The following is a 27,374-nucleotide window of genomic DNA, read 5'->3' as shown; positions in this document are numbered from 1 at the left end:
TCCGGAGCCCACCGGCGAGCCAGAGCGTCCCACATGCGGTAGCAGCGAGCCCCACCCATGGAGGAGCTGGCGCGGTGCAGGGGGGCAGCAGCCCTACAAAGGCAGTGGCGCTGCTAGCGGGGAGCAGGTGCGCTCCCACACTCCTCCTGCCCAGGCAGCGGCCCAGCGCCTCTGGGGGCTCCTGCAGGCTGCAGTGGATGTATGCAGGCACCAGCCCCCATGTGCCCCCCAGCTTCCCCCTCGCCTAGGGTTACCATATTTCAACAATCAAAAAAGGGAGAGTCCTGCCCTAGTCCCACCCCCATCTACTCTCTTCCACTTCCCACCCCAGTTGCCCCGGTCAGAACCCTCAACCCCCACTGCTCCTTGTCCCCTGACTGCCCCCTCCTGGGACCTCTGCCCTAACTGCCCCCCAGAACCCCACCTCCTACCTAAGCCTCCCTGCTCCTTGTCCCCTGACTGCCCCAACCCTTATTCACACCCGTGCCCCCAGACAGACCCCTGGGGACTCCCACGCCCCATCCAACCACCCCCTGACAGGACCCCCAGAACTCCCAACCCATCCAACCCTCCCCCTGCTCCCTGACTGCACCCTGGGACTCCCCTTACCAGGCCCGTGCTGGTCAGACGCTGGCTCCACGTGGAGGCAGAACTCCACGTGGAGTGCTGAGGCAGTGGGAGGGGCAGCGGCAGCTCACACTCCCGAGAGCAGAACCCGAGGGGGGTCGGGGGTGCACCTGCCTGGGCTGCAGCCTGGTGCCCCCCCGGGGGGGGCACCTCTTACATCAGATGCATGCAGGCAGTGGTCCCCGTGCACCCCCCAGATCCCCCCCTTGCCGTGCTCGGGCTCTGCGGCTCACGGGAGTGTGAACCACCGCCCTTCCCGCAGCAGGCTTAGGGCCCCATGCTCTGGCGGCTCGCGCTCTCGGGAGCCACAGAATCAGAGCATGGTGAAGGAGGAACTGGAGGGGCACACCGGCCCCACTCAGCCTCCTGCCGGCCTGGGATTCCGTTCACTCAGCTGGCCGCATGCTGAGCGGAGCCAGCAGCCGGGACCCTGTCTGGTAGCTGCGTGCCAGGCAAAATCGGCTCGCGTGCCAAAGGTGGCACGCATGCTGTAGGTTGCTGACCCCTGGTATAGAACTAGAATGGAATTCTAGTATTCTAGGTGAGGGTATACCATTGATTTATAAAAAAGCTATTATAATTTCAGCATTACTTTCTATTCCATTCCTTATGCATCCAAACATTTGTTTATTTTTGGCTGTTGCACACCGAGCAGAAATCTTCATTGACCTGTTCACAGTGAATCCAGCAGTGTGTATAAGTATTTCAGATAATTCTTTCCAACTTGGACTTGTCAACAATGCATGTAATCTGCCATTGGATGTTTGCCTAGCTTTGTTAGGACCTATTTATTCCTATTCTTTGTTTTCTGTATCTCAGCCAGTTTGAGCCATGACATAAAAAATTTGCCTTTCACTGCATGTCTTAATTTCTGTTATAATGTCTTGTGAGGGACTTTGACAAAGGCTGATTTGAAGGAGGAAGTCAATTATATCAGCTGGCACTCTCTTTATTATTTTGTAGACACACAAACTCTAGTTCATACCTCTTGGAGTTATTTTTTCAGGCTGTTTGAACATTCAGATAGACATGGGCTGCATTCAGTGCATGTTATCAAGCTTTTGCTTGAGACTGTGAGGGCTTGAAACTTTTTAAATGAAAGCTGAAATTCTGATCTTGTAATGGAACTCCACAAGCTGGGGACTACACCACTGTAACAAAGCGGCCTTTGGACACTACTGAGAATATCAATTCAGGACAAACTGCTTAGAGCAGGGCAGTTACAGCCCAAAGTTGGGGGTGCTTTGCGCACCAAACCAGCCAAACAGAGAGGACTTTGGTTTTACTCCCCTGGCTAACCAGAAGTCATACAAGCAATTCCCTATGACACTCCAGTTTCCCAGTATCACCACCAGCACTGCTCCTTATGGGGATGAATGGTTATGAAAACCAATACCCCAGTAAGAGAAAAAAGTTTCAAGCACAGTTCCTCCGGAGGTCAGAAGCAAGACTGAAGATAAGATGGAGGGGATGCAGTTGCCTTCTATAATCTCTTGCCATGCGGCCTGTGCTTCCTTTGTTTCAAACACAAGCTGCCTAGCACATGGCTTGAAAGCTGCAGAGTTCTCTCCATAGGCATGTCCCTGCATGCCTTGCTGAGTCATAAGGTATATCTGCCTTCTGTCAACGGGTCAGTTGTATAGCTGATGGTCTTTAATGGGCCATCAAGCAGGCTAGGCAGTGCTAATGCCAAACTGTCTGGGGTGTCACCCAGAAGCATAGCATAAGTTTGAAATACAGGCAGTATAGAGCCAATACTTATAACTTTAAATACAAAAATGATACATGCATACAGATAGCAAAATCATAACCAACAAATTTATAACCTTTTCATAGACACGTTACTTGACTTCCTTTGTACAAGATTTGGTGCCACTATAGGCAGGGCCAGTGCAAGGATATTTTGCGTCCTAGGCTAAACTTCCACCTTGCGCCCTCTGCCCCCACCCCTGCCCCCAGAGCATTGCTTATTATAAACTTTCAGAAATGAATACTGCATAATGTGGCATTGTTCATTAGAATTAATACATATTTGGCTTGAAAATTTATTAATTTCATTATTTAGCCTACATATTTAATGAAAATAATTGAATAACCTGACAGGGTGTGGGACTGGCTGGCTTTGGGCAGGGCAGGGGATGCGAAGCTGGTTGGAGATGGGGTGTGGAGTAGGCTGGAGACAGGGGGTGTGGGACTGGCTGCGTGCAGGGCAGGGGGTGTTGGGCTGGCTGCAGGCAGGGCAGGGGCTGCAGCAGGGGCTGGATGGAGACAGGTGGTGTGGGGCTGGCTATGGACAGGGCAAGGAATGCAGCAGGGGCTGGCTGCATGCAGGGCAGGGAGTGAGGGGCTGGCTGTGGGCAGGGCAGGGAGTGTGGGGTGGCTGGAGACAGGAGGTGTGGGGCTGGCTGTGGGCAGGGCAGGGGGTGCAGCAGGGGTTGGCTACGGGCAGGGCAGGGGGTGCAGCAGGGGCTGGCTGGATACAGGGGTGTTGCGCTGGTGTGGGGTGGCTGGAGACAGGGCAGGGGGTGTGAGGCTGGCTGTGGGCAGGGCAAGGGGAGTGGGGCTGACTGGAGGCAGGGCAGAGGATGAGGGGTTGGCTGCAGTCAGGATAGGGGGTTCAGCTGACATGGATGGAGCTGGAGCACAAAGAGCAGCTGCAGAAGGAACAGCTGTTGGACAGAAGCTTCTGTGAGGAACTGGCTCTGTCCCATGGAGAGGTACCGCTGCGGGATCTGCATTTTAAATAGCAGTGGGGACGCCCCTGCAGCCCCTTGCCCTCTCAGCCTCCTGGGCACTGGCTCTCTGTGGCTCACTCCCTAGGGGCTCAGCCCTGCTCCTCTTGCCCCCAGTCCCTCATTAGGCCTGGGTGCACGGAAAGCATGCAGCATATCTTTGTACTGTGTTAATGACTCCTGAACTGGTGGGGGCTATGCCTAATTGCTGCCACTATCTCTTTCTTTGCTGGGCAATTAGATGACAATTAACTTGGAATAGCCCAGAGGGGTCAGAGTAGAGAAGGAGGGAGGAGAGACCTTTAGGTTTCAGTTCTGTGCAAAGCCAGTTAACTTTTCTTTTCAGCTGCCTATAAACAATCCTATAGAGAAAAGAGTTTCTTCCCCACATCCCCTCCCCCAAAAAATCGGTTATAATTTTAATGGATCCAGAAGCAAAATAATTCTGTAATCAAAAAGACAAGTTTCCTGCTTTCCCTTCCACAAAGATCTATTTCCAACCCAGGTAACTTATTATTTATTATCTGTAGTAACTGTGTTCTCACGTTTGAATGATATACTGTAGTGCTGTCGGAGTTCTTTGGAAATCCCTCAGCTCTTTTGCGATGTTGGGAGTGAATGCTAGCCCCTCGGTTTATTACTTTTACCTTACTTCACATGCCTATCTTTTGGTCATTAGTTTTTGAAGTTAAATTAGATTTTCAAAACCCAGCTTTAAAATGATGTTCATGCCAACAATTGCAATTTAATTGTGTAAACGGGGAAATTGATGCCTTGAAATTATGGGATCTAATTTTAAAATTGTATTAAAAATGTGGCATTATAAAGGGGAAATATTTTAAAAGGTTTATCCAGCATCCCCATTACTGTTACCAAGGATTCTGCTTCAAGCAGTAACACAGGAGGGAGGGGGCAATGGACAGGTTAGTGTTCAGTGGTACTTCAAACAAAAAGACATTTACTCTTAAATTATCTCGTTGATGCCTAATTGACGATCTAATAGCATGCATCAGGTACATCAAAACTTCGCTGAATAAGCTTGTTAGCATTTCTAAGGGGGACACTGAACATTCCAAATAGTGATAAGTGGTGACTGCGGGCGGTCATGCAGGCATGACTGCGGCAGCTCACTCCCTCTCTGTCCCAGCAGCAACGGCTGCTCAACCATTTAAAAAAAAATTTGAGGGCGCTTTTTGGTGCCCTCAAATCTCGGCACCCTAGGCAACTGCCTAGTCTGCCTAAATGGTTGCACCGGCCCTGACTATAGGACCTTGGTTGCAACAATGATCTCAATCGTCACAGTTCACGTCAATAACGTCACACCTAGGCCTAGTGCATTAATCCCACTCTGCCATCTAGGCTGTTGATGTTTTGTTCTAATACCTACTTTTTTGACACCTCAGTTTTTGAGTGTGCCTCATTTTTATTACTTGGAAAGAGTAGATCCAAGGGTTCCTTCCTTGGTGAAGACTAATGTGGAGAAATCTAGTTTTTCTGCAGTACCTTAGGCACTGCAGTTGTTCCCATCATTCCCTGATATATTAGTCTGCATTTCTATCATACTTATCGTAGTTTGTTCCTTTCTATTGGCTTTATTTGGGTTGGATTTCCATTCCCAGAGGCTCAGGGCTTGAATAACCTCTTGAACTTGACCACTTGAGTGGCCGCTTAGTCTAAGGATTTTAATTTCTTCATTTCTGCTTTAGGGCCTGTTTGACTTACTTGGTTCAAGCTTCTATTTTTTAACTCTCATTTTCTAATAGTGAGTGGCACCCTAGTAATTGTTTGGTAAATTCTCCAGCTTCCCCTGGCAATGTTGAACTTAATCATATTGTGGTTACTAACTCTAGTGTGGATGGAATTATTTAACAACGCCAGTTATTCCTTTTGGGAGCGATGGGAAATGACTCATCAGTCCTCATCTCATTCCCTTGTGGAGTCCTGAGGGATCAGTTCCATTAACTTTGTTCAGTGAAATAAGACAGAGTGGGCTGAGGTATCCTCATTCACGGAGAATGCTGAGGGATCTAGTGCTGTATCTTTAAGGCCCTACTTGAACTGCAGGATGATTGTCCAAAAATTGTGGCTAACTTGTGGATAAGTCATGAGGGGAGAGGAGAGGGGGAAATTAGATAATAATTATTTGCAGTAATAAGGTCCATTGCTTTTCTGCTGTGACCATCCAGGGCTGAGAACAGGGGCTCCTGCTATCAGCTGCCCAGGGCTGACAGCTGTGGCTTGTGCTATCAGCCCTTCATACAATGGAGAATCCCACTGTTGAAATTACAGTGGAAGTTTAATACAGTAACTCCTCACTTAACGTTGTTTCATTGCTGATCAATTAGGGAACATGCTCATTTAAAGTTGTGCAATGCTCCCTTATAACATTGCTTGGCAGCTGCCTGCTTTGTCTATTGCTTGCAGAAAGAGCTGCCCATTGGAGCTAGCTGGTGGGGGCTTGGAACCAGGGTGTATCAGCAACCCCCCCTTCCCCCACAATCAGCTCTCCTAAATTCCCTCTGCAACAGCTGTCCAGCAGGCTATCAATTGCTGTGCAGTTCAGCTGTCCCTCCCCACACTTGCCCAGTGCTGCATCTGCCCTGGAGCTTGTCCCAGGAGCCTCCTGATTGCTGTGTGGGGGGAGGGGGGGAAAGAGGAGGGATGCTGATGTCAAGATGTCCCCCTTCCCCCATTCCTGCCCTCCATCTCCACAGATCCGGATGGACATGACAGGGTTTAGGATTGAGCAAGGTTGCTGGCAGCAGCTGCTGTCTCAAGTTGCTGATCTACTTAAAAAGGCCGTGTACTTAAAGAGGCAATGTGCATCTGTCTCTCACACTCACACACAGTGATAGTCTGTGGGCTTGTCTACATCACAAAGTTGCAGCGCTGGTGAGGGGGTTACAGCGCTGCAACTTAGGAGGTGTACACATCTGCAGGGCATCACCAGCGCTGCAACTCCCTGTTTGCAGCACTGGCCGTACTCCCGTTTTGTCTCGGGTGTAAAGGATCCAGCGCTGGTGATCCAGTGCTGGTAATCAAGTGTAGACACTTACCAGCGCTTTTCTTGACCTCCGTGGAATAAGCAGGTATCCCAGCATACCTGAGGAAGCCTCTGGTAATCAAGCAGGTCTCCTTCCCCGGTTTGCTTTCGTGTTCCCCGAACCCCCGAGCAAGCAGGTCTCCTTCCCTGCGGTTTGCTCTCGCGTTCCCCGAATCCCCGAGCAAGCAGGTCTCCTTCCCTGCTGTTTGCTCTCGCGTTCCCCGAATCCCCGAGCAAGCAGGTCTCCTTCCCTGCGGTTTGCAGGGGGGTTCGGCGAACACGAGAGCAAACCGCGGCGAAGCTGGTCTCCTTCCCCGGTTTGCTCTCGCGTTCCCCGAACCCCCGTGCAAGCAGGTCTCCTTCCCTGCGGTTTGCAGGGGGGTTCGGGGAACACGAGAGCAAACCGCGGCGAAGCTGGTCTCCTTCCCCGGTTTGCTCTCGCGTTCCCCGAACCCCCGTGCAAGCAGGTCTCCTTCCCTGCGGTTTGCTCTCGCGTTCCCCGAACCCCCGTTGAAGCCGCCCTACAGCGCTGCAGTGTGGCCACATCTAACACCACTTGCAGCGCTGGTTGCTGTAAGTGTGGCCACTCTGCAGCGCTGGCCGTATACAGCTGTACTAATACAGCTGTAAACCAGCGCTGCAAAATTGTAGATGTAGACATACCCTGTGTTTCTTTCTGCCATTCTGTGTCTGCTGCCTTGTAGACTGTGAGGTTACATTAACAATGTGTTAACCCTTGAGGGCTCAGCTGTGTGCTACTTCATCATTTAGCAGTAAAGCATTCCCTGGGAAATATCCCACCCTCTGCCTCCATCCCCTCAACCAAGCTTCATAATCATTGCTGGGTACAATATTACATTGTTTAAAACTTATACTGGGTATGTATATATAAATAAAATATATAATCTTATACAGAGAGAGTGTTCTGGCAAAAAAAATTCCCTGGAACCTAACCCCCCTCCCCCAATTTACATTAATTCTTATGGGGAAATTGGATTTGCTTAAACTATAGTGTTAAGCGAGGAGTTACTGTACATCCTGCAAATTCTTAGCATGCACAGGGGACAGCTTTTGGATTCAGAAAGTTGAGGAAACAACTAGGGGGTCATCCATTTTGGATCTGGTTTTGACCAACAGAGCTGAAGTAGTTGCTAAAGTGATTGGGAACTGATCATGATCTGATAGAATTAAGGCTGTCAAGTGATTAAAAAATTGTGGAATTAAACAATAGAATACCATTTATTTAAATATATTTGGATGTTTTCTACATGTTCAAGTATGTTGATTTCAGTTATACCACAGAATACAAAGTGCACAGTGTTCACTTTGTATTTTTATTACAAATCTGCACTGTAAAAAAAAAAGTATTTTTCAATTCACCTAATACAAGTACTGTAGTATAATCTCTATTATGAAAGTTGAACTTACAAGTTTAGAATTATGCACAAAAAACTGCATTAACACAAAAAACAAAGTCCACTCAGTCCAATTTGTTGTTCAGCCAATCCCTCAGACAAACAAGTTTGTTTAGATTTGCAGGAAATACTGCCCACTTTACATTGTCACCTGAAAGTGAGAACAGGCATTCACATGGCACTGTTGTAGTTGGCATGCCAGATGCACTAAAGATTCCTGTCCCTTCATGCTTCAACCACCATTCCAGAGGATATGAATGCATGCTGATGACTCATTAAAAAAAGTATCATAGGAAAGGAGAGCTGCTTCAGTCTTCTCACAAAAAAACATGACTGGATGACTAGAGAAGTTACCATAGACAATCAAGGGGAAGGGATGCAGATCAGGATAAGTAGAGAACATGTCAGATATTCTGACCAATTTGAATAAATTAAAAACAGTGGGGCTGGATGCTATTTACCTGTGGGTACTAAAGGAATTAGCTGAAGAAATCTCAGAACTACTGGCAATAATTAAGGCTGTGTGTCTATCACAGATTCCCTGACCTCTGATTTCTGCAGTGGCTAGTGCAGCTGGCTCCCTGGACCACCCCTGTAGCTCCCACTGGCTGTGGTTCCTGGCCAATGGGAGCTGTGGAACTGGTGCTCATGGCAGGGGCATCACCCAGAGGCTCCCTGGCCTTCATTTCCCCCAGGACCTGCAGGGACATGCTGGCCGCTTCTGGGAAGCTGCGCATGGAGCCTGCCAGCCCTGCCAACCCTCTCACCCACCCCCAGCACAGGTCCCGGACTATGTGCTGTCAACCCCCCCCCCACCCCAAAGCACTTGCAGCCCCTGGCCAAAGTTTTAGTTAGGGGTATATAGTACAAATCATGGACAGGTCACAGGCTGCAAATTTTTGTTTACTGCCTGTGACTTGTCTGTGATTTTTACTAAAAATACATGTGACTTAAACCTACCCTTAGCAATACTATTTACAAACTCATTGATAACAGGAGAGGTCCCAGGAGATTGGGGCTAATGTAGTGCCCATCTTTAAAAAGGGGAAAAAGGAAGAGCGAGGGCACTATAGGCCAGTTTGCCTGATTTCAATACCTGGGAAGCTACTAGAGCAAAGTATAACACCTTCAGTTTGCAATTATGGGGAAGATGAAGGGGTAATCATTAGCAGCCAACATGGATTTACCAAGAACAAATAATGCTAAACCAGTTTGATTTCCTTCTTTGACAGGGTAACTGATGGATGGGGGAAATGCAATAGACATAATATACCTGGACTTCATCAAGGCTTTTGACACAGTCCCACATAACATTCCACATTTCTACAGCTTGCTTTATCAGACTCAACTGAACTATCATTAAGTGGATACATAATTGGTTAAACAACTGTAAACCAAGACAAAACTATTAATAGAATGATGTTGGGATTGAAGGGAGGAGGTCTCAAGTGGGGTTCCACAGGGTTCTGTTCTGGGTCTGGTCTTGTTTAACATCTTTATTAATTACCTGGATGGTGGGTCTAGAGAGCATAGTAATAGAGTTTGCCGATGACAAAGCTGGGGGTTGTTGTCAATATGTAGGAGGATAGAGCTAAAATTCAGAGGGATCCTGATAAATTGGAGAACTGGGCTACACCCACCAAAATGAAATTCAACGAATACATGTAAGGTGCTACGTTTAGGGAAGAAAAACTAAATGTACAAAGAGAATGGGGGAAAACTAACATGAGTCAGCAATGCTGTGCTGTTGAGGGGACCCCAAACCCATGCAAATGCAATTTTAGGTTGCATTACCAGAGGCACATCATGCAAGTCATGGGAGGTGATAGTTCCACTCTACTTGGCACTGGTTAGGGCTCAGCTGGAGTACTGTGTCCAGTTTTGGTCACCAATGTATAGAAAGGAGGTAGAAAACCTGGAAAGGATTCAGAGGTGAGTGACAAAGATTATCGAAGGGATGGAATGCAAGCCATATGAGCAAAGGCTGAAGGAATGGGTATGTTCAGTTTTTAAAAGAGGAGATATGACAGCAGTCTTCGGATACTTGAAAGACTGTCACAAAAAAGAGAATAACTTTTTTCTCCATCTTCTTATGGCAGAGAGCATGCCAAGAGGCAGTGGGTTCAAACTACAGCATAGCAGATTTAGATTAGCAGCAAAGAATCCTGTGGCACCTTATAGACTAACAGACGTTTTGGAGCATGAGCTTTCGTGGGTGAATACCCACTTCCTCAGATGCATGTCACATGCATCTGAGGAAGTGGGTATTCACCCACGAAAGCTCATGCTCCAAAACGTCTGTTAGTCTATAAGGTGCCACAGGATTCTTTGCTGCTTTTACAGATCCAGACTAACACGGCTACCCTCTGATACAGATTTAGATTAAATCTCAGGACAAATTTCCTAATGGAACACTATCTCAGGAGGTTGTGGAAGCTCCTTCACTGCCTTTTCAAAAGGAGACCAGATAGCCATCTGTTTTGGATGGTCTAGACAATAAATCCTGCATCTTGGCAGGGGGCTGGACTAGATGAACATTGTAGTCCCTATGATTCTATTGCAGGATCCACAATATCATTAATTTAGGGCCTTTTTTTTTTTTTTTTTTTTTTTAAGTCATTGAATAGCAAACCAGTCTTAAACCCATTATGGGATGAGAGACTAGGGAAAATAGTGGTGAGATTTGTGAAATGGGATTGGATTCAAGGTAGGTGGCTTCTAGTATGGATTTAAGGGGATTATGGTAAGGAGCTAGAGTGGGAGAGAGTTTTTTTGTTTTTAAAACAAACATCTAGGCTCTTGTCTTTGACAGATTTTTGGTGTAACTGATATGATTCTCTCATTTTAGCAATTACCTGTTAAGGTGTCCAGAGGTATTTAAGCCTTTGTGGTATCATGTACCAGTTACTACTGTTGGTGTCTGATGGGATAATACACTACACCCCTGCCTCATTCACAAACAGACCACACTGAGGCCTTCTTGCGTGTCAACATCATAATGTAGTTTTTACAGTGTTTTAATCCCTCCACCAATACATAGCAGTGTCTCCACACCTTTACATATTGTATCTCAACTTTTAACCCCTTCTCCAACAGGAGCAGAGCTAAGGCATCTACTCAGAGGACCCCCTTTGTTAGGCTCTCATAGATTTCTGTTTCTCTCCTTTCCCACCCCAAGCACACCTTCCTGTGTGCTTTTAGACAATTTCTGTGTTAATGGTCTAATCAGCTCACCATCCCAATCTGGCCTGGTAATCAGGTACACCTCTGTTCCATTAGGCCTTCTCCAAGGAACCTAACAGTGAGTAGAATGCTGGCTCAAGTGCTAGTCCTCAAGACTCTTGTTGCAGAGTCTGACACACGTTCCCCAGTAATGGAGCAGTATGAGGGAGGGACACAATTTGCCATTGGCCCTGGGACATACTGGGGTAATGTAGATAAGGGAACAGTTTCTCCTGTGAGCTCTGCAGCAATATGGGGATGGGTCCCACCTGCTCCCCAGACAGTCTTCCCCACCAGTTACTGCAAGAAAACTGGAAGTCTCATCCAAGGGGGTTAGAGGCAGGGAGCAGTGGCCAACACTAATCCCTACACCTTTCTTTTCTGTTTCCTCTAGGCCTGCAGTTTGAGTTCATTAACCCTATCTTTGAGTTTTCAAAGGGAATGAATGACCTACAGCTCAACGATGCTGAATATGCACTTTTAATCGCCATCAACATTTTCTCTGCAGGTAAAAAGCCAGAAAGAGGGCAGAGAGCAGCAGCGCTGAATCAAAGGAAAGGAATGATAGAGCAGATGTGGGGTCAGAAGCAGAGGAGGAGTGACAAGAGTACAGCAGAGGGGGCAGTATCCTAGTATGGGTGCTGTGGTAACACAATATCACACATGCTCTGAGTAATTATACTCAGACTCTGAGTTGCCCCCATGAGGGGAAGTCTCTACTGCTTCTTGGCCTGTGCCAAATTAACTGAAATGTAGTCTGTAGTGTCTCTTCTAGAAGTCATCAGTTTACTGAATGCTCATGTCCCTTGGTGTAGGGTAGTAGTGACATCTAGTGGTCAGTGAGAGGTATTTTGGAGTCTGTGCTCATTACAGCTTCTTAGTCATTAAAGGGCCACACAGAGAAGTTGTCAGATCAGTCTTGTCTCTAGTCTTTGAAAATTTACACTGAGGGAATAGATATTTTCCTATTTCATTATTTCTCCCAGTAACTCTCCTGCAAGAGAGATTCTCCCATTCCTCCCTGATGGAACACAGCCTCACATCTCCATTGGGACTGGAATGTGAGGCCTAGTGAGCTAGACCAGGCTGCCCTGGCTCTGTAACCTCCTGCCACAAAGTAAAAATCAAACTTACTCCAACTTTCAAAACATGGCTGATAAAGACTGACATAAGAAGCTGATTCTCACAACTACTGTCTTGCAGGAGGCATCTTGGCTGTATGCTATCTCATAGGGAGAGTACCAGACAAGACTCAGGGCTAGTCCAGGGATTAGGATTAGCTTTAGCCTGTGTTGTCAAGACTGGCCAGGCTGCCTACAATTATCTACTAATGTCTAACCTGCTTCCTGGCAGACCGACCAAATGTGCAGGATCAGTCGCTGGTGGAGAGACTGCAGCACACCTACGTAGAGGCCCTTCATTCTTACATTTGCATCCACAGACCAAATGTAAGTGCCTGGCTGAGTCCTAAAAAATGAATCAACTCAGGTGTATATGTGAGAGTTGATTTTATGATTATTGTGCTCCTCTAATTCCCCACTCCCTGAATGAATCTTCTGCAGTCAGTGGTCATGCACTGTTTCCTTCAGTTATTCCCCCAATAGCCAGCAACCTTGTACCAGTCTCCTACAGGGCCTCCTATTGTTAGAGGGTGGAGCTGGAGAAGTTGTGAGTAGCGCTAGGGAAAATGTTTTCGATGAATAGTTTGATGAAAAATGCACTTTAACCAAAACTATTAATGAATTGGGCAAAATTGGGCAAGTAGTTTAGGTCAGAAATTTTTTTGAGAAATAAAGTCATGGAAATGTAGGCCTAGAAGGGTCCTTGAGTGGTCATCTAGTCCACCCCCCTGCACTGAGGCAGGACCAAATAAGTCTAGACTACAGGCATTATACCTGTTCTTAAAAATCTCCAATGATGGGGATTCCACAACCTCTCTTAGAAGCCTAGTCTGGTGATTTATTTATCTTTATAGTTAGAAAGTAATTTAGGTTGGATATTAGGAAACCCTATTCCTGAAGATTAAGCCCTTACTTAGCCTACTTTCAGGTGACATGGTCTAGAATAGCTCTTAACAGGTTTTTTCAAACACTGTATGTTATCAGGTCTCCACTCCATCTCCCCCTGCCCCGATGGAGCATGCCAAGCTTTTTTTAGCCTTTCCTCACAGGTCAGGTTTTCTAAACTATCATTTTTGTTGCTCTCCTCTGGACTCTCTCCAGTTTATCCACATCTTTCCTAAAATGGTGCATACAGAACTGGACTCAGTATTCCAATTGAGGCCTCACCAGTGCAGAATAGAACAGGATAGTTACCTACCTTTCATGACATACAGCATTCCTGTCAGTATACCCCAGAATACTAGCCTTTTTCCACAACTCCATCACATTGTTGTTTCATATTCAGTTTGAGAGACCCTATAATGCATGTTATTCACTCTCCTTCCCTGCTAAGTAGTGGACCTACGCTTTCTCTTGCTCTTAAATGTACTCATAAAACCTCTTCTATTGCTTTTTGTGTTCTTTGCTAGATGTAACTCATTTGTGCCTTACTCTTTCTGAATTTGTCCCTACATGCTTGCACTAATCTTTTTGCTTATCCTTAAAAATTTATCCATGTTTCCACATTGGTTTTAAGTTCATTAGAGAGCTCCTGATGGAGCCATATTGGTCCTTTGACAGAGGGTGCTCACTTCTCAGGAGCTTCTCTAGTTGGCCAGGTGTGATGCTGCAATCCATTTTCTCCTAGCACCTACTGTAGGTTGTCAACCTTACTGGGGGTCTGCAGTGGCTCAGTCCTCCAACCAAATCAATAGTCAATATGAATGAGCAAAGATATCCCTTCCAGGGTAATGAGTTTAAACACACAGTCAATCCTCATGTGGGTCTTCAGCCCTCTTTCTGGGCCCTTTAACAATCAGGCTTCTCAACAGGCTTTGTCCCTTTCTCAGGACTTATGCTATTTCTCCAGTGGGAAAACCCAGGCTTTCCCATTAGCCAAATCCCAACCCAGGGACCCTGTAAAGAGCACCCACATACTGCTTCCTCCAGATTGCTGCTGCTATTTCATGGGCATTTTACCACATAGCCCTTTCCTTTCACCCATTACCTTAAGGTTACAGTTGTCAGATCCTCTTGTTCTCAGGACCAGTAAATCAGGCTACTGCGTGCCTCTGATTAGATTAGATTCCCTGTCCTCCACTCCTAGCTAGGAACTGACCTACTTAATTCTTTTATCTGAGGTTGCTGTGCTCTGATTGGCTGTTTCTGCGCAGCCTTTCTAGGCAGTGTGGAGGACCCACCTTTGCTGCTCCTTTCCTGGGCTGGGATATGGTAGGACCACAAAGCCTCCAGCAGGGGGCCTTAAAGGGTCAGGCACACCATGTAACAGCCTCTTACTAGTCTTTATATCTTTCTTGCATTGGGATAGTTTGTTATTGTGCCTTTAATATTGTCTCTGAGAAACTGCCAGCTTTCCTGAGCTCCTTTTTCCTTAGATTTTCTTCCTATGGCACCTTACCTACCAGTTTTCTGAGTTTGTTAAAGTCTGCTTTTTTGAAGTCCATTGTCTTTATTCTGCTGCTCTCATTCCTCTCCTCAGAATCATGAAATCTATCATTTCACAATCACTTTCATTCAAGTTGCCTTCATCCTTCAAATTCGCAACCAGTTCCTGTTGGTCAGAATCAAGTCTAAATTGGCTGTCCCACTGGTTACTGCCTCCACCTTCTGAAACAAGACGTTGTCTCCAATACATTTAAGTAATTTATTGGAAATTTTGTGTTTTGCTATATTACTTTTCCAATAGATGTATGGTTAGTTAAAGTCCACCATTACTATGAGGTCTTTTGTTTTGGATATTTCTTTTATTTGTTCTAGAAATCTCTTACACCTCCTCCTCCTGATTTGGTGGTCTATAGTAGACCCCTACCATGACATTGTCCGTTTTTCCCCTTTTATCTTCACCCAGAGACTTTCAACTGGTCTGCCTCCCACCTCTTGGATCTCAGAACAAGTGCATTTTTAATGTATAATCCAATACCTCCTCCTTTTTTTCCCTGCTTTTCCTGCCTGAACAAGCTATACCCCTTTATATCAATATTCCAGTCATTAGATTTATTCTGCCAAATCTCAGTGATGACAATTTAAGTAATAATTTGGTTTATGTACTAATATTTCCACTTCCTCCTATTTATACTCTCTATTCCTTGAATTTGTGTATAGACATCTAATATGATGAGCAGATTCTTTTACTGTTTCCCCTCTTGTTGCTCCTATGAATTTATTGTAATTTTTCATTTTACCTTCAACATCTATCTCTCTATTAAGATCATTTTTTGTTATATCCACCTGTAGGTTTATGCTACCTGCCCCCTCTGAACCTGGTTTAAATCCCTGCTCACTAGTTTGGTGAGCTGATGTCCAAAGATGCTCTTCCCTTTGTCAGGTGGAACCCCACTCTTCCCAGCAGTTCTCCTTCCCATAACAGCATTCCATGGTTGAGGAAGCCAAAGCCCTTCTGTCAACACCATCTCTGCAGCCTCTTTCAGACTTTTCATTCTGAAACAGCTTTTCAGTCAAAATTTAGTTAGATTTATTCTACAAGACATGAAAAAATTGAAACAAGAATTGTTTCAGGTTGAACAAAACATTTTCATTCAACCCAAAATGATTTTTTCTCATTTTTTATTTTGGCCACCAACCTAAAATATCAGTTATTAGTTCAGCTATAGTTATGAACTCCCCCAGCCTATAATCTTACACCATTCCCAGCAGCACTCTACTGGGAAATGCTGAGTCTGAAGTAGCTGTGATCTCCCCACACTGGTGCTCCTGTCCCATTCTGTATTGGGAGATGCTGGTATCGGAGGATGTGAGCTTGTGCTTTTAATGCATCCAGTAAGTGAGCAAGATTTGTCTCGTGAGCAAGATTCTGGATTTACTTATGATTGTCTATTTGTGTGACCCTGCAGGACCATCTGATGTTCCCTCGGATGTTAATGAAACTGGTCAGTCTTCGGACTCTAAGCAGTGTCCACTCCGAACAAGTTTTTGCCCTTCGACTACAGGACAAGAAACTCCCTCCCCTGCTCTCAGAAATCTGGGATGTGCATGAGTGACTATGTGCTCCCAGGGCACTGACCTGCTGAAGTAACACCACCTCCCATCCCTTGCTAACAAGAAGCCAGCCTCCCCTCTCCAAAGCGCTGAACTAGGGGCTGGGCTGGGCAGTGCAGAGTGATGAGCCTGTGGTTTCTCTGATGTGATGAGACTGTGCATAAGGCATCTGAGAGAGATCAGATGTTTTTGTAATCTTTGATTTAGTGCCTCCTAGAAATGGGATCATGTGTAAAACACCTGAAAATGGTAGAGATGAACATCTCACCCCAAATGTTTCTTCAATGTCTGTCTTTTTTCTAAGTATGTGTTCTGGGGTTTTGCCCCCCCATCTTTCCCTTCTCATTGATTCTGAAAGTGAATTTGCAGGAACTTATTAAACGTTCACTGAGAGCATCCTAGCCCCAAAGGCTTCCCCAGGGTTCTTAGGCAGGGTTCCCTGTGTATGTGGACTTGAGGAACTCAGGGAAGCTTATATGGATGTGCTGGGGGTTTTCTTGTATTCCCTGTATTTTAAAGTCTCTATGATGTGCTGTCCTTCACAAAGATTCCCAGAGAAGAGGCTGTTGGTCGCATTCCCTCTTTGTGAAGCTTCATTTCTAGAGCTGTCCTTTCATTCTGGCCCTCCTTGGGCAAGTAGATCCCTGGAATGTGCAGTGCCATTTACTGAAAGTTATTCTGTGGACATCTTATATGTACCATAGAGAAACCATGGATCATTTAGCTGTTTTTTTAAAACAAGATTGCCTATCATTGTAGTATCTTTTGGTTTGCTAGCAGGTGAAAGCAATAAACCATGGAATAGATTTTGTGTTGAGTTTTGTGGAGGAGAAGAGAGAGGAATGGAAGCATCAGTGTCTGGGCAGTAGAGGTGGTGGAAGTATATCAAGAACCATGAAAATGTTAGTATATTTAGCGAGTTCCAGTGAGACTGAAGATTTATCAGCTGGGGACAGAGAATGCACTGTATTTATAGCATATTAGCAGGAATTGCCTAATCTATGGGCTGCACAACTCTCTCAGAATCCTGTCTGCAGGAATATTGAGCATAACCACCTCTGTCCAAGTATTCTCCCTTATGCAAAAGGTCTTTTCAAGTGTATGGTCATTTGTTAGTGATTAGTGGGATGTGGAGGTATCTTGGTATTATGAGTACCCTTCTGCTCTTGTATATGAAACAGGGTTAAAAAAAGAACTAGATAAATTCATGGAGGATAGATCCATCAATGGCTATTAGCCAGGGTGGGCAGCGATGATGTCCCTAGCCTCTGTTCGCTAGAAGCTGGGAATGGGTGACAAGGAATGGATCACTTGATAATTATCTGTTTTGTTCATTCCCTCTGGGGCACCTGGCACTGGCCACTGTCTGAAGACAGGATACTGGGCTAGATGGGCCTTTGGTCTGACCCGGTAACGCTGTTCTTATGTACTTCTTAAATCCTCTCCTTTCCACCTTGTGCATGGTAAGACTCACCAGTGACCCCTTGGTCCATAAATATTTTAGTATTTAGAGCAATAATTGGTTTGACAAAACAGAAAAATGTCATTGCAAAATGAGTTTCTCATTCTGCAAGAAAAAACAAACAGTATTTGATCCCAGATATGTAACCCCAAGTCCTCTGGTTTCATGTATTTTGTCTCTAACAGGGATATATGTTTGCTTGCCCAGTGAGCATCCTGAGAGGCTAGGTTCACAAGGCTCATAGTTTTGGGCTGTGTATGTGAGCACCAGGCCTGTGGCAAAGGCTTTTTGTCCATTTTGCACTCAAGGTTGGTCCCCTGCCTTTAGCCTTCATTCTGCACCTTTGTAAAGCACTTGTAATAATGTGTAAAATAATCTGTTATTTTTTATAACTTGTTGCAATTGCAAAATTTCTTGTTTAAATCTGTATTTTTAACTAATCTGTTTGAGAAATGTTAATGTTTATACAAAAGAATAAAGCCTAATACAGGATTTTTGACTAGCTATGATGCACCATATTTTAGGGTTGGCATAAAGTCTTAATCTTTTGAACCCCAGGATGGTTATAAAAAAGGGGAAAACCCAGCAGGGAGGAGAAGAAAGTGTTTGAGAATGAATGACAGTATGGCTCCAATTTAACTTCCTTCACTCTCTCCACATGCAGGATAAACCTCCTATGAGAGTCCTCAGATTGCTATACATCTTTATGTGACCCATACACCGCTGTGATACGAACCAGAGGTGGTTCAGTGCGTCCAATTCAGCACACGGAGACTACAGGGCCCAGCATGCATATTCCATCTTGATCGGTACTACCAGGGTCAGGGGAGACCGTTGCATGCTGGGATCTGTAGTCAAGTGACCCGCATCTCCCGCACGGAGAGGTGGGGGCTGCAGCCTGTTCTGGGTTATGCTCATTAAGCCCCTTGCCTTCGTTAGAACACGTAGCAAGCGCTGGCTGGTTCCCTCTCCTGCCCTGGGGGGCTCCCGGGGTCGCAGCGGGCGGCTGGCTGCCTCAGCTTCCTCCGTGCCCGACCGAGGCTGGTGCGCCGCGCAGCCTCCAGCGCCCCGCCTCTGCAGCGCCGTGCGGTGCCCAGGTGCGCTCCCTTCCGCCGCGCTCAAGTGGTTCGCTCCTCCCCCACCCCTCGGTGGTTCGCTCCGCTCCAGGCTCTGGATGCGGAACTGGCCGGTCGGCTCAGAGCAGGGGGAGCGGCGGACGCGGCCTGTGGGGACAGGTAGAGGCAGGCTCCGCTGCGGGGGCAGAACCGACGGCTCGGGAGTCGCGTGTGGTAGGGGCTGGAGGAGCCGGGGGTGCGCGTTAGGGGCAGTGCGGGCCTGGGGTGGGCGGGCGGTGTGGGGTGATTGGGAAGCGGGTGGGTACGCTGGGAGCAGAGGGCGGTGTGGGGTGATTGGGATGGGTGCGTGGGGGAAGGGGGTGGTTACACTGGGAGCAGGGAGCTGTGTGTCTTGAGAGATGTTTGGGGCTGGGAATCACTTGTCCTGTTTTCCTGAACAGCTGGCTGCTGCAGTGTTCTTTCCCCTCCTCTACTTCCCCTGCTGCATCTCCTCCTTTCCCTGAGTTGTCTGGGACTGAGCACTGGAGCTGGGCCCTGCTACAGATCCCTTCCTTCCCCAGCCTTGCGCTGTGGTGATGCTCTCTCGTGATGGAGAGTCCTTTGCAAGGTCACTGCGGGAGGGGGTAGGATGTCACTTAAGCTTCTCCGAGTTGTTGTGGACAGAGATTTCTATCGGTCTTTGCCCCAATCTGCCATGGGCCCCCAGGTACATTATGTCAGAGGCCTAAAAGCACCCTGCAGCTCACACTCTGAGGTGGTAGAGTTATGTGATGGCTGCTTTTGCCACGGGCAGCTTTGGCGTGAAGGCTGCAGTCTGCTGTTTGTGCTCGGGGCTAGCAGGATCCTGACTGTACTATGAGTGATTTTCAATTCCTGATCTTATGGTTATCCAGCATATCTAGATCCTTTGGGTACATTCTGAGGTGTTAGTTGCTCTTCTAGATGAGAGAGAACTTTTTCAGTATTTCAGGCTTCTTCCTGCTCAGGGTTAGTAAAACCTTCAAATGGTGGTGGTAAAAGGGCTTTCTTTAAAGGAGGCTTCCTGATTTCTCATTGAGAGCTGGTGTTTGATACAAGTACAGTAGACCGTACAAAGTGTGCTCTCTCCCCTTGAGATACAGAATTATGTGGCTTTAGCCGGGAGTGAATAGTCACTGCCTTTAGAAGCTGTTGCTAAGGTGTCTCTTTGCTGAGGAAGGGTGATTTTCATAGATCTTGGGGGTAATTAGTAGGGGGAAATTACAAAGATATATAATGAGTTTATGATGGGGGTGTATATCCTTCACACAGGCTCATTAAAGCAGGGATAGAAAGAGAAGGTAGTGGCAGGCGAGGGGAAGAGATGAGGGCTCGGAGAGGAAACTGATGCTCTTTCTTCTTCTCTTTCCACCCAGGAAGGAAGTGGTTAGGAAGTTCGCAGACAAGGAAGCTAGGGGAAACAGGGCAACTGACCATTTTGCTTGCGGAGAGACTAGATTTCTTGCAAAGTACTCCATACATTGAGGATTTTTTTCCAGGGGGAAGGATGTCATTCTTTGCTGTTTTGCTCTTTCTTTGAACCAGGTTGAAAAAAGCTTGGGTCCTAACTCTCTTCGTTGGGGTAGGGTGAAAGAATGGTACAATTAGAGGTGCCAGTTGGAGGATGCAGTCCTCTGTTCCTTGCCCTCCCGCCCCACTTCTAGTATCCAGAGCTATTTTAGGTGTATACTGAGCAACATTTTAAAATTATTTAAAGACACACAGCCATGCAATCTTAACTTGGCCCCCATAGAGATAGCAATAGGAATTGGGAATATAACAGTTCTTTACCTCGCCCTCCTCCACCCCCAACAAATCTGCCACTTTCTCTGTGTTTAACCTAACTCCAAATCAGCATTCTTGTTCATGCACTCCACCAGACCCTCACTGTGCTCTGTATAATACCACTGATCTGGGGATAATTTGCCACTGGTTGAGAGAGGCTAAGGGGAGGCATAAGAGAGTGAGATCTTTTTTCTTATGGCTTGGGTAGGTAGAAACAATTATACATTTATATCTAGATTTAATAACCAGCATGTTGCTGCAGATATGATGTGTTCCATCGTTTGTGCCTGGTGACCACAGTCGCATACAGGTGTTTGCCTCATTTTCCATTTAAATAGGATTTATTCACATATCCCATGAGATGTCCTGATGCAATACGAAATGCACCAGTCTTTCTGACATAAGTCAAAATCGAGTGTTTCCTTGTCACGATCAATGAAGAGCTGTTTGTTCTGAGTGGATTTCATGGGTCTGTGGGGCCACAGGATCATCATAAATAAATGTTGAGTAGCAGGTTGGCATCTACAGGAGAATCTCAGGCATGGGTGTTGGTCTAGGGATTTAACATCTTCTTGAGTGATTTAGTGGTGGGACTAAAGGAATGTTCATGAGAAATGCAGGTGATATTAAATTAGGAAGAGGTATAAATGACTATGGGGATCTAGAGAGAATAAAACAGGGCAGATTTAATTTGCATCAATGTAGCTAGTACATTGGGGAAAATGATCTAAAGTAGCAATTCAGTAGAAAAATGAATATTTGAGAAGCAATAACACAGAGAACTATAAAGTGAGAGTGGATAGAAAATTAGATACGAATTGGGTGTTTTTGCTTTCACTTCATATTGCATTATATGAGCTACATAGGCAGAAGCATCATGCCATGGAGCTGGGAGGTGATACTTTTTCTCCTTGTCCTTTTAACTAAGATCAAGTGTAGTGAGTTGAATGTTTGATATGTTCTCTGTTAGGGTACAATTGCAGAGAGGCACTGTAGTAGGTCTTTTTATTTTCTACTATCATCCTTTGTCTCTGGTGTGACTGCTCCTGGGATATTGCATTCAGTTCTGGGTAATTCCATCCCAGAATAGAGATATGAGGGTCTGGAAAAAAAAACAAACTTTTTGGGAGAAAATATTCCCCCTCCCATGACCAGGCATGGAAAAATTGGAAATTTGGGGAAAAATTGAAAAGAGTGAGTTACATGAAATATGTTCTCAAAACGAACAATGAAATAATTTTTAGAGTAATGTTTAGAATAATATTGTTACTGATACCCTTCAGTCCTTCAAAATAAATTTTCTAATAACAAATATTTAAAAAAATATGAGTTTCTTCTGCATGATAATGTCAGATCAGATCTATTTACATACTATTTCTGAGCCCAAAGGATATAACCTTCCTTTTTGTTTACAATAATATTGATGCATCCTATTTTCAACACTTTTTTTCATATTTGCTAAAAGGCAAAAAAATACACCTAAGTACTTTAGCGTGAAGCTGTAGCTCCATCCTCAATGCTAGGTATATGTTGTTGTTATTCAAATCAAACCCTAAATAATTTATACACATTCATTTAATAAATATTCCAAACTGTATTTTTATGTGCTAACTAAATTGTACGTAATACATTTCTCATTCTTAAGTAAATCTGAGCAGAACTAGCTGAATCTTGAGAAATCTTTTCCTAGTGGGGCGATCTACAAAGTTGTGGAATGATCACAGTATCTTACCTCGGGGAGGATTATGCTGCTTGTCTTCATAGATTTTTAAGGCCAGAAGAGACCATTATGATTATGTAGTCAGACCTACTGCATAACACAGACCATAGAATTCAGCCAGTAATTCTTGTATCTAGTGCCGAACATCTGGCTGAGCTAGAGTATGTCTTTTGGAAAGATATCTTTATTTAAAGATTTTCAGTGACAGAGAATCCACAGCATTCCTATGAGAGCTGTGGGAGAATTTTTTATGACCATCACTTAAAAATGTACTCCTCATTTCTAGTTTGAATTTGTCTTACAACTGTAGGGACTAATTTAAAGAAACTCTAAAGAATCAGCCCACTGGAGTTCAACACAAATGGCTCTTGTTGCTATAAACCTGAGGACTCCCAGCCTGGATGGCAGTGTATCTTTGTGTCCAGCAGCCATTGAATTGTGGGGTGTCGTCCTCACTGGTGCTGACTGCTGTTTTTCCTTTACTGACTAGCTGGCAGAACTGGTGCTGCTTTGGAAGTGAGAGGTACGTATTGCATGTGCCTAAGTTGTCCATCCTGCGGCAAATCTACTCTTGCTGCACCCTCAGAAATTGCAGTCCAGTGAGACTTTGCTACAAGTCCAGGTCACTATATAAAACAATGCATCAATTCTGTAACTCAGGCCAATGTGGCCTGTGAATCTTCTGTTTCTTCCACAGCCTACTGAGCATCTTATAGCTGTGGCAGACCCAAAAGCAGGGGCTGGTCTTCCTGTTGACTTCAATGTACCTTGTAATATCTAATTTGAGTGCTCCCTCTCATTTATTTGTAGGTTAGTCTATGGTACTTGTCACCTTAAACAAGAATGAATTAATGCTTGTGGCACTCTTGAGAGGTAGGGAGGTATCGTTATCCCCATTTTACATATTGGGAACTGAGGCAAAAAGAGAGTGACTTATCCATGGGGTCTTGATGAGTCTGTGGTAAAGCCTTGAATTGAACCCAGTTTTCCTGAATCCCAGTCTATTGCATTAACCACAAGAGCAGATTTTTTCTTGCCCTTGTCCCTGCCCCTTCCCCCTAGCAAGACTGCACATGTAGTGTTAACAGTTTGCTGATTGTTTAGTAGGAAGGAAATGGTGGTTCTGTCACCTCAAAACACTCATTTGTGGGCACTTGCTGCTCTCAGGTTTTTGCCCTTTTGGGGTGCATTCTGCTGATCTTTGATACCCTTTCTGCCCCATGGCAGGGGGAAGTTTAGATCAGTGTTTCTCAACCTTTTTGATGCAAGGAACCGGCTTGCTGTCTTCCTAAACTGTGTCAGAAAGATCTCAGGGACCAGCTCTGGTCCCCAGACTGGTCACTGAGAAACACTGGTCTAGATCTTTGTTAGGTTCTGCTACTTTTTCATTTTTAAGTGAATTTTCTGCTGCCGAAAAGTGTGGAATTGACAGCAGTGGACACTGAATAGTCAGCATATCCACAAAACAGGTAAAACCTGAGCAGCTGGAGTGCATGCTTTCCTGCCCTATTTCTTCCCAATGGGAATCAGTCCTGCTCCAAAGAGGTCCTTGTGGGGTGAGATTGGATGTTCTGTCCCTATGGCCTGTTCATTTGTGGGTATTCTTCAGATATTGGGAACAAGGGGGCTCAATTAGTGTCTCTTGCTATGATAATTTTGGTAATAATGACACCTGTTCTATAAAATGTGGACTATTACCCACCAAAGAAATTTCTCACAAGGAGTCACTGAGCTACCATTAGATGGTAACTACTTTCTGTGACTTGCAGTTAAACCAGACTAGAATTGATTATTTTGCACTCAAAAACTCAATTTCCCTTTCCCCATAGTCATCTCATCTCATCACTTGTGTCCTTTACAAATACAGGATTTCTGTTCTCCCTTCATGCTGTAGTCACCATCCTGGGTCTAGAAGGGTCCTTCAGAGCCCAACATGCTGCTCCTTGCTTGGCCCTAGGTATTGCTTTAAAAACATTTCCTTTACCAATACCTCCCTGCCAGTGAACATGCTTCCTCCATTGGTTTCCCAGCTCCTCTGGGTCTTCAATATAGCAAACTACTAATCCAGAAGACACTGCGTCCATCCTCTCCATCATTTCCAGCACTGGCCAGCTGTCAGAGAGAAACCAGGATTAGAAATCAAACAGAGAACTAGGGCTAGTCAGGATTGAGAGGCTCTGGGCTGTACGGGCTGGAAGAGAGTGAAGGAAGTATGTGTGTACAGTTTGGGGCAGTCATGGAGTGAAATCTATAAGGCTTGGTCTACACTACGCGTTTAAACCGATTTTAGCAGCATTCAACCGATTTAACGCTGTACCCGTCCACACTACGAGGCCCTTTATATCGATATAAAGGGCTCCTTAAATCGGTTTCTGTACTCCTCCCCGACGAGAGGAGTAGCGCTAAAATCGGTATTACCATATCGGATTAGGGTTAGTGTGGCCGGAAATTGACGGTATTGGCCTCCGGATGGTATCCCACAGTGCACCACTGTGACCGCTCTGGACAACAATCTGAACTCGGATGCAGTGGCCAGGTAAACAGAAAAATCCCCGTGAAATTTTGATTTTCATTTCCTGTTTGCCCAGCGTGGAGCTCTGATCAGCACGGGTGGCAATGCAGTCCCAAATCCAAAAAGAGCTCCAGCATGGACCGTACAGGAGATACTGGATCTGATCGCTGTATGGGGAAACAAATCTGTTCTATCAAAGCTCCGTTACAGAAGACGAAATGCCAAAGCGTTTGAAAAAAAAATCTACAGGCTACACAGTGCTGCATGACAAGCGTAACGGGAAGCCAGAGACTCAAATGGACGCTCATGGAGGGAGGTAGGGAGGGCTCCAGCTATCCCACAGTCCCCAGCAGTCTCCGAAAAGTATTTGCATTCTTGGCTGAGCTCCCAATGCCTGTAGGTTCAAACACATTGTCTGGCGTGGTTCAGGGAATAGCTCGTCAATTTACTCCCCCCCACCACGTGAAAGAAAAGGGAAAGAAATCGTTTCTTGACTTCTTTCAATGTCACCCTATGTCTACTGAATGCTGCTGGTAGACTTGATGCTGCAGCAGTGAAGAGCAGTATCCACTCCTCTCCCCTGCCCAGTGGCAAACAGTGCAGTAGGACTGGTACCCGTCCTTGTTATCAACCCGTGAGTGCTCCTGGCTGGCTTTAGGTGAGGCTGGCCGGGGGCACCTGGGTGAAAATAGGAATGATTCTCGGTCATTCCCAGTAGATAGTACAGAACGGCTGGTAACCGTCCTCATCATAGCAACTGGGGGCTGAGCTCCATCAGCCCCCTCCCTTTCCTGTGTAAAGAAAAGATTCTGTCCTGCCTAGACTATCATAGCAGCAGCATGCTGGGCTCCTCTCCCCCGCACCGCTTAATGTCCTGCCTGGACTGTCATAGCACCGGGAGGCTGCCTCCCCCTCATTTTATCTCACTAACAAGTCATTGTTTCTTATTCCTGCATTCTTTATAACTTCATGACACAAATGGGGGGGACACTACCATGGTAGCCCAGGAAGGTTTGGGGAGGAGGGAAGCAACAGGTGAGGTTGTTGCAGAGGCACCCCCCATGAATGGCATGTAGCTCATCATTTTTGCAGGATCTGACACGGAGCAGCTGTGCTCTCTGATACACTGGTTCTCTAGTACACTTGCCCCATATTCTAGGCAGGACTGACTCTATTTTTAGAAACCATAAAGGAGGGATTGACTCAGGGAGTCATTCCCAGTTTGCCTTTGCACCCCCGGCCGATCTCAGCCAGGGGCACCCATGATAGCACCAGACAGTACAGAAGGACAGATAATCGTCATCTCATTGCTAATTTACACCGGCAGCAGACGGTACAGAACAACTGGTAACCGTCTCTGCTATCATGCAAAAGCAAATGAATGCTGCTGTGTAGCGCTGGAGTATCGCCTCTGTCTGCGACATCCAGTACACATACGGTGACTGTAAAAAAAAAAAAAAAAAAAAAAAAGCTGAACGGGTTCCATGGTTGCCGTGCTATAGCTTCTGCCAGGGCAATCCAGGGAAAAAGGGCGCGAAATGATTGTCTGCCGTTGCTTTCCCGGAGGAAGGAATGAGTGACGACATTTACCCAGAACCACCCGCGACAATGATTTTTGCCCCATCAGCCACTGGGCTCTCAACCCAGAATTCTAAGGGGCGGGGGAGACTGCGGAAACTATGGGATAGCTACGGAATAGCTACCCACAGTGCAACGCTCCGGAAATCGACGCTAGCCTTGGACCATGGATGCACACCGCCGAATTAATGTGGTTAGTGTGGCCGCGTGCACTCGACTTTATACAATCTGTTTTATAAAACCAGTTTATATAAAATCGGAATAATCCCGTAGTGTAGACGTACCCTCAGTGAGTGACTGGATTAAAGCTGGGAGAAAGTGGAAGGGAGTGGGGATGCTGAATGAGGGCCACAGGGGTCAGGTAAATATAAAAATCTATTTTAACTGTGATTTTATGTGCTCCTGAATTTCATTCTCTTTGGAGATGCACAGAGAGCACTGAGACCATTTGTTAGCTTGCACTCCCCTTTTCCCCCTTCTCTCTGCTCCTGACTGGGGAGGTGTTGGGGGCTCCCTGGAGTCCCCATCAGACCATGATTTGAGTTTGCAATGTCCTTGCCCCATTTGTAGCACACAAGGGGTTGTCTGAAGAAAACAAACAGGTCCTTTCCTCCCTCCCCTCTCCTGTGGGGGAAGGGAGAAATCAGTGTGTGGGGGGGAAGACCAAGGTGGTCTATCTCTTAAACCAAACCCAAAGGTGATCAAAAAGAGGGTCTTTCAGAAGGTATAGTGTATTTAATCAGGATAAGGTCTGCGTCCAGACCCTCCCTTAGGGTCACTTCACTGTCCGTCGTCCGTGCAGTTTCAGAGATGGTGAGGTCTAGACAAAGCTTTCTAAACACCAGAGGAGTGAAGTTCTGGAATAGCCTTGCAGTGGGGGCAAAAAATCTAACTGGTTTAAACACTGAACTTTATAAGTTTATGGAGGGGATGGTATGATGGGATAGCTTACAATGGCATATAGCCGATCTTTGACTGCTAGCAGCAAATGTCTCCAATGGCTGTTGAAAGGACACTAGATGGGGAGGGCTCTGAGTTATGACAGAGAATTGTGTCCCAGGTGTCTG

The 27,374-nt window shown here is 45.9% G+C and overlaps 2 protein-coding genes across 38 annotated transcripts in view; both read left to right on the top strand.

The window, feature by feature from the left end:
• NR1H3 (nuclear receptor subfamily 1 group H member 3) overlaps positions 1 to 17,018 on the top strand; it is a 56,574-nt gene extending 39,556 nt beyond the window's left edge. For 5 of the 6 annotated variants that reach the window (XM_030559875.1, XM_030559871.1, XM_030559873.1 and 2 more), the window contains 3 exons: positions 11,434 to 11,547; positions 12,393 to 12,487; positions 16,012 to 17,018. In XM_030559875.1, the coding sequence (XP_030415735.1) occupies positions 11,434 to 11,547; positions 12,393 to 12,487; positions 16,012 to 16,158 (356 nt within the window). In that variant the 3' untranslated portion in view covers positions 16,159 to 17,018. The remainder of the gene's footprint in view (positions 1 to 11,433; positions 11,548 to 12,392; positions 12,488 to 16,011) is intronic. The other variant, XM_030559877.1, reaches the window with a different exon arrangement.
• Positions 17,019 to 18,545: 1,527 nt separating this feature from the next.
• The window catches only part of MADD (MAP kinase activating death domain), a 132,969-nt gene continuing 124,140 nt past the window's right edge, over positions 18,546 to 27,374 (top strand). For 20 of the 32 annotated variants that reach the window (XM_030559853.1, XM_030559858.1, XM_030559851.1 and 17 more), the window contains exon 1: positions 18,722 to 18,853. The gene's annotated coding sequence lies outside the window, so the exon portion shown is untranslated. The other 12 variants (XM_030559864.1, XM_030559862.1, XM_030559869.1 and 9 more) reach the window with 3 other exon arrangements.

Source organism: Gopherus evgoodei, chromosome 4 (assembly GCF_007399415.2).
Source record: "Gopherus evgoodei ecotype Sinaloan lineage chromosome 4, rGopEvg1_v1.p, whole genome shotgun sequence".
In the NCBI taxonomy this organism is placed as follows: Eukaryota; Metazoa; Chordata; order Testudines; family Testudinidae; genus Gopherus; species Gopherus evgoodei.
Note: the sequence above shows the minus strand (reverse complement) of the source record. Positions and strands in the feature narration are given on the sequence as shown.